Source organism: Rhinopithecus bieti, unplaced genomic scaffold (assembly GCF_001698545.2).
Source record: "Rhinopithecus bieti isolate Rb0 unplaced genomic scaffold, ASM169854v2 scaffold_70525, whole genome shotgun sequence".
NCBI lineage: Eukaryota > Metazoa > Chordata > Mammalia > Primates > Cercopithecidae > Rhinopithecus > Rhinopithecus bieti.
This window is the reverse complement of record NW_016826090.1, coordinates 86,071-92,070: the sequence shown is the minus strand read 5'-3', so window position 1 is coordinate 92,070 and position 6,000 is coordinate 86,071. Positions and strand designations below refer to the sequence as shown.

Below are 6,000 nucleotides of genomic sequence, written 5' to 3'. Positions count from 1 at the left end.
CCCGCCTCGGCCTCCCAAAGTGCTGGGATTACAGGCTTGAGCCACCGCGCCCGGCCTGTTTTGCATATTCTAATATTTGTAGCTACCAAGTACAAATAACTGTATTAATATTCTCTTATCTCATGTGTCTTATCACAACCTATTTTCTCAAGCTTTTGTTTAAGGTAACTAGACCTATCCTGAGACATTTAATTCACGTGTGGATAGAGACTTGTATCAAAATCTAAGTGTAAAGAGCAAAGTGGACCACGCTGCTCTGGAAAAATTCTCTAACATTTTGTTTCCTCTTTTTTTTTTTTTTTTTTTTGAGACGGAGTGTTGCTCTGTCACCCAGGCTGGAGTGCAGTGGCACGATCTCAGCTCACTGAAACCTCTGCCTCCTGGGTTCAAGCGATTCTCCTGTCTCAGCCTCCTGAGTAGCTGGGATTACAGGCGCCTACCACCATGCCCGGGTAGTTTTTTTTGTATTTTTAGTGGAGACGAGGTTTCACTGTGTTAGCCAGGATGGTCTCGATCTCCTGACCTTGTGATCCGCCCGCCTTGGCCTCCCAAAGTGCTGGGATTACAGGCATGAGCCACCGTGCCCGGCCTTGTTTCCTGTTTTCATACTTCCTCTTCTTCTGTATTAAGTACAGGCAGACAATCCTGGATAAAAAGTTAAATTTTGGGTCAGGGCAATTTCCTCCCACAGAGAAATTAAATATGAAAGGCAGACTCAAACATTCACTCCAAGATGTTGGCCCGCCATGGTTTCTACCAGAGGAAGTGTGATAAGAAGCTTACGAAACCATTTCAAAGGAATAGAAAGAATACTCTCTTCAGGGCCAGAAATGGGTGTCACTTGGCCAACCTTAGTATCTAATGGATGTGGTCGGAAAAACTGAGAACATAGAGATTCCCAGTAGAGAAACATGCAGAATGGCATATGAAGTTTCCACGGCACCATCTCTGTTCCCAAGGGCTCACATCTGGAACGGGATGTATGGGAGAAGCTGGGCCCAACCTCTTCTTTCCTTTTTCTCCTCCATTGCCCAAAACCCAAGAACACACCCGTGTCTCGTGTAGTCAGGAACTTACATCCTCATTTGTCGTCTGGTTGGAGCTGATCAAGTAGGTGTGGAATCCTGAGAGGCCAACGATGGACCAGACAGAGAAGAAGCACACCACAGCCTCCAGGACAGTGACACGAGTCAAGGAGGCAAGTGGAAGTGAGGGGCCGTGCAAGAGGTGGACGTGATGGAGGCGTGGAACCGAAATCCCCCCAGGCACAGGCCACTCTCTAGCTGCTGGCCTCTCTCTTGCCCGGCCTTGCCTTGCTTCCTGCTCTTCCGGGATTTTCGTCTAACCAAATGGAAGCCTCCGTCAGGGCAGGGGGTGTCACATGCCCCAGCATGGAGCAGCCTCTGTGGCTCCGTGATGACTGGAGGGCTCCCTGGGCGTCACCTACCCACTTCCTTCCTCTGACTTCTATTTGACCTTCACATTTTTCTGTGCCTCACTGTGGAGCCAGTGACTGTGGCATCCTGATCAGGAAGCACACTGGTTTGAGTTGGCTGTAGCTCAGGCTCTGGGTGAAAGGATGACATATTGACTTGCACATCAATCGCAGACTCTAATTTTGGCTTCTGAATGCTGAGGACTGCCGTGCCAACAGGCGTCTCCCCTGAGGAGAATAGCTTCTGGGGCCCAGAAAGCCCTCTTCTTTAGTGGACGGCCTCTTCTCTGCTTACAGAGAAGGGGAAGAAGGAGAAAATAAGACCCTGAACCAGCAGTGGCATTTCTCGGAGTGACATCAGGGTGAGGGGTATTTTTACTTGGGGGAGTTTTCCCAGCCTTTCAGCCAACCCCTGACCTATATGGCCATCCTCAGCTGCTTGATAGGCAGCTGGGAACCACGAGTTCTCGCAGGACATTGAGAGAGAGGAAGTCAAGAGTTCCGTAAGATGTGTCTAACACAAAGGGAAAAAGCTTGGTGCTCTTCAGCAGATCAGATCCATCACCCCAGAGTGTGGCAATGTGAAAAGGCCAGAGACTTTTTCTGTCCCACAAATGCTTATAAAATTCTATTTACAGGATACAGATATTTCTCAGGGCAAAAAATCCATTCATCCTGGGTTTGGGAGTTTACACATACATCTGGCATCCCCTATCGATATATTACAGGCTGGAGAAAGAAACGCTCCTGCTCGCCTAATGTTTCCGAGGATGAATGCCATATAGACCATGCCGTAACATATCAGTGATGATCTTCTCCAGGCTGGAGAGAATTCATCTTTAGACCAGAAGTTTGAGCACATTATCCAGTGCAGTGCCGTGGTCTGCTGTGCCATGGTTAACCAATGTCACCATCTGGGCACACAGGGCTGCAGGCAAAACAGGAGGGAATGGGCTTCTGCCTGTTGACTGACTTTCAACATCACACTAAACCACTGGGTCTGCTCTAGAAGGAGATGGTAGCAGGGAGTGGTAGGGGACCAGAGAGACACAGGAAGCAGACCCCTATCCACAGCTGCTGCCAGCCTGGGCAACCCCTGCTGGGCAAATGGCAATGGTGGAGGCTCTGTATGCACGTGGGGTCACATGGATGGTGTCCCAGGCAGCAAAGATGGTCTCATTCTCAACTGCCTTCCCACAGAATGGGGCTAAAGAGGCCCCTCTCCCTACCCACATCCCCCCTGCCAGGAGGGGACAGACTTGGGAGGCAACTCCCCTGGGATTCAGGTCATGCACTGGTTGGAAAGAAGAGGTGGAGTCCAGGGAACACGATGAGGGAGCCAGTGGGAAGACTGAGTCTGGAAAGCTGGGTTGTGTGAGAGGGAGATGACATTAGACACTAGCAATGGGTTTGAACTGGCTACAAGGAAAAGACAGGAGACAGAAAGAGGAGGGGACACATGGAATGGAAACAAGAAATAGCCAAGGTAGAAAAGAATCAAGAACAGAACCAGATTTATTTACTGAATAATACATGAAGAGCCAAACTGCAATCCCAGAAATACTTATGTGTCACCCAGAGTTGACGATCCAGGGAGAATGATGGCAAAGTCAAAGTGAATATAACATTTCTATGTATGAACCATATGAAACCTGGCATGTACGAGCAGTGAGGATCCCAGACTGAAAGTGGCTGCAGCTCCTTTGACAATGCCAACTATGCTCATTACCCTCATTGGGAGGCATCATAGCCAGCGGACATAGAATTCTAAAGGTTTATAGTAACAATAAAAAAATGCAGCTTTTCTATTTTTTTTTTTTCTTTTTTTGAGATGAAGTTTCGCTTTTGTTGCCCAGGCTGGAGTGCAGTGGCACAATCTCAGCTCACTGCAACCTCTACCTCTCAGGTTCAAGTGATTCTGCTGCCTCAGCCTCCTGAGTAGCTGGGATTACAGGTGCCCACCACCACGCCTGGCTAATTTTTGTATTTTTAGTACAGACAGGGTTTCACCATGTTGGCCAGGCTGGTCTTGGACTTCGACCTCAGGTGATCCTCCCACCCCTGCCTCTCAAAGTGCTGGAATTACAGGTGTGAGCCACCGAGCCCGGCTAGCTTTTCTATTAATATCTCATGTGCTTTCGACACAGTTTGTAAATTATGGAATGCAGTTCCACTGTCAGCTTGCAGCTGTGTCAGAATGACATGAATCCAAAGTAGGATGCGAGATGCAAGATGCAGCCTGCTGGCACTACCCACACCCTGGGACCCAGCTGACTCAGGAGGTCTCGAGGAACCATCAGCATCATCATTCCTAACAATGGCTGGCATCACTGGGATGTGTCAGGTCCTGTTAAGCTTAAACCTCAGAGTGACCCAGGGAGAAGTGTGACTCCCCCTTAACAGACAGGGAAACCAAGGCAGAAAGCAATGAAGTCATTTGCTTGAGAAATAGCAGCTAGGACTTGAATGCTGGAAGTCTGCTCTGCTGGGATGACAGAAGAGTCTTGGGCTGGTCCCTTTCCTAATTCTTGCCAAGAGACGGGTGGCCCTAGACCTACCCCAACCTCCTGCTTCTCCGGGATTTGTAAACCTGTGGCAGCTTACATGGTTTGTTCCCTTTCACATCCACTCTCAGACTCCGACACAAATACACAGACACACATTCCTTACTGGCCCACTGGCTATATGCTGAAAACATCTATGCCATGTAAGATCAAGAAATAGAAATTTCTTTTAAAGGTATCAAAACCCATTTACTGTCTTTTTTTAGAAAGAGAAAGAAGAGGAAACAACCCAACTCTAATGGAAGCCGATTTCATAAGCAGCTGGGACTTCGTTTACTGCATCGAGGATGGGTTTCAAATCATAGCAGCTACTGCTGCGCCTCTGTCTCCCCCACAACCCCTGCTAAGAGAGTTTGTCTCCGTTGTGGCCAGAAAGATGGCTTTCAATTCCCCACAGCCCTAGCCTAAGAGGTTGCACACTGCAGTACTCACTAAATGCTTATGGAATTGAAAAACTCTGACAAGCACTGCTCTGCAGAGACCCTTATCTCAAGTTCCTGCCTAAACCCAGAAGTGCAGGCTCTATGTCCTTCTATGTACCCAGCCCTGCACTAGGGGACAGGACAGGGCAGGGAAGGACCAGCTTCCAAATACTGCATCAGTATTTGGAGGATCACAAAAGGTGAGAGATCATGGGACCACATATGTTACACATCCAGAATTTCCTGGATTCCAGAATGGCCAAGGAGATGATGTCCTTGCTCTCGTTCAAATAGGATGTGGGCGTGTGCATTCTTGTATTTTAAAATTTTTTGAGTTGTAATTTCCAACATGATAAATAACTCTCTCTCTCTCCAAAATATGCACAAACAAAAGCTCTTTGGGGGTCCTTAATAATTTTTCAATGTGTAAAGGAGTCTTGACACCAAAAAGTTTGAGACCTGCTAGAATAGAACAGTAAAACAGTAAGCGGTGTTGGGACACTTCATTAAACATTTAGAAAAAATAAAGCTAGAACTTCAGCTTGCACCACATCCACAAAATTATCTGATAGATAAATTACTGCACCAAATATGAGAAACACAATATAAAGGTATTCGAGGAAAATTAAGGAAACATTCATGTAACTTTGGGGCGAGGATATAAGACACAAACCAAGGAGCCATGTAGTATGAGATTGACAGATTGTGCTCATTAATAAACACATTTGTGTAAAAAAGTAAAGTTAAAAGGTAAATGTTGGATTTGGAGATTGGCAAAGGATATCTAAGAGATGATGATGATGATGATGATGATGATGATGATTATTATTATTATTGAGAAACATAAAGAAACCCTACATGTTCATAGAAAAAGAACAAATAACCCAATTGATACATGGACATGTACTGGCATACATTGTGATAAGAAAAGAAAAGGCCCCTGAACATAAAAGAGGTACAATCTATTATCCAGAAAACAGAAATTAAAACAATGTAATTTTTTTTCTTTTCATCAAATTGGCCAAAATGACAAGACTGTTCACAGCCAGTGCCATAAACGTGTAGGGACACAGGAGCTCAGACTGGTCAGGTCTCTTAAGAGGAGCATTTGGCATCCCTATCGACATTTAAATGTGCTTCCCTTCAACTCAGAGATGGCACATCCAGTGTCAATCCTAGAGACACAGTAACGTGTGCACATAGAGATACACAGAAGAAAATGCACTACTTCATTTCTTGAACAGTAAAAATAATTAAGAAATCTAATCCGGCCGGGCACAGTGGCTCAAGCCTGTAATCCCAGCACTTTGGGAGGCCGAGATGGGTGGATCACGAGGTCAGGAGATCGAGACCATCCTGGCTAACACGGTGAAACCCCGTCTCTACTAAAATCATACAAAAAAACTAGCCGGGCGATGTGGCGGGCGCCTGTAGTCCCAGTTACTTGGGAGGCTGAGGCAGGAGAATGGTGTAAACCCGGGAGGCGGAGCTTGCAGTGAGCCGAGATCGCACCACTGTACTCCAGCCTGGGTGACAGAGCGAGACTCTGTCTCAAAAAAAAAAAAAAAAAAAATCTAAT

At 46.5% G+C, this 6,000-nt stretch overlaps 1 protein-coding gene across 1 annotated transcript in view; it reads right to left on the bottom strand.

Moving 5' to 3' along the window:
• The window catches only part of LOC108522834 (probable palmitoyltransferase ZDHHC14), a gene marked incomplete at its 5' end in the record, with an annotated part of 95,347 nt that overhangs the window by 30,364 nt on the left and 58,983 nt on the right, over positions 1–6,000 (bottom strand). Inside the window, one exon of the mRNA XM_017863275.1 lies at positions 1,078–1,180. Within this exon, the coding sequence (XP_017718764.1) occupies positions 1,078–1,180 (103 nt within the window). The remainder of the gene's footprint in view (positions 1–1,077; positions 1,181–6,000) is intronic.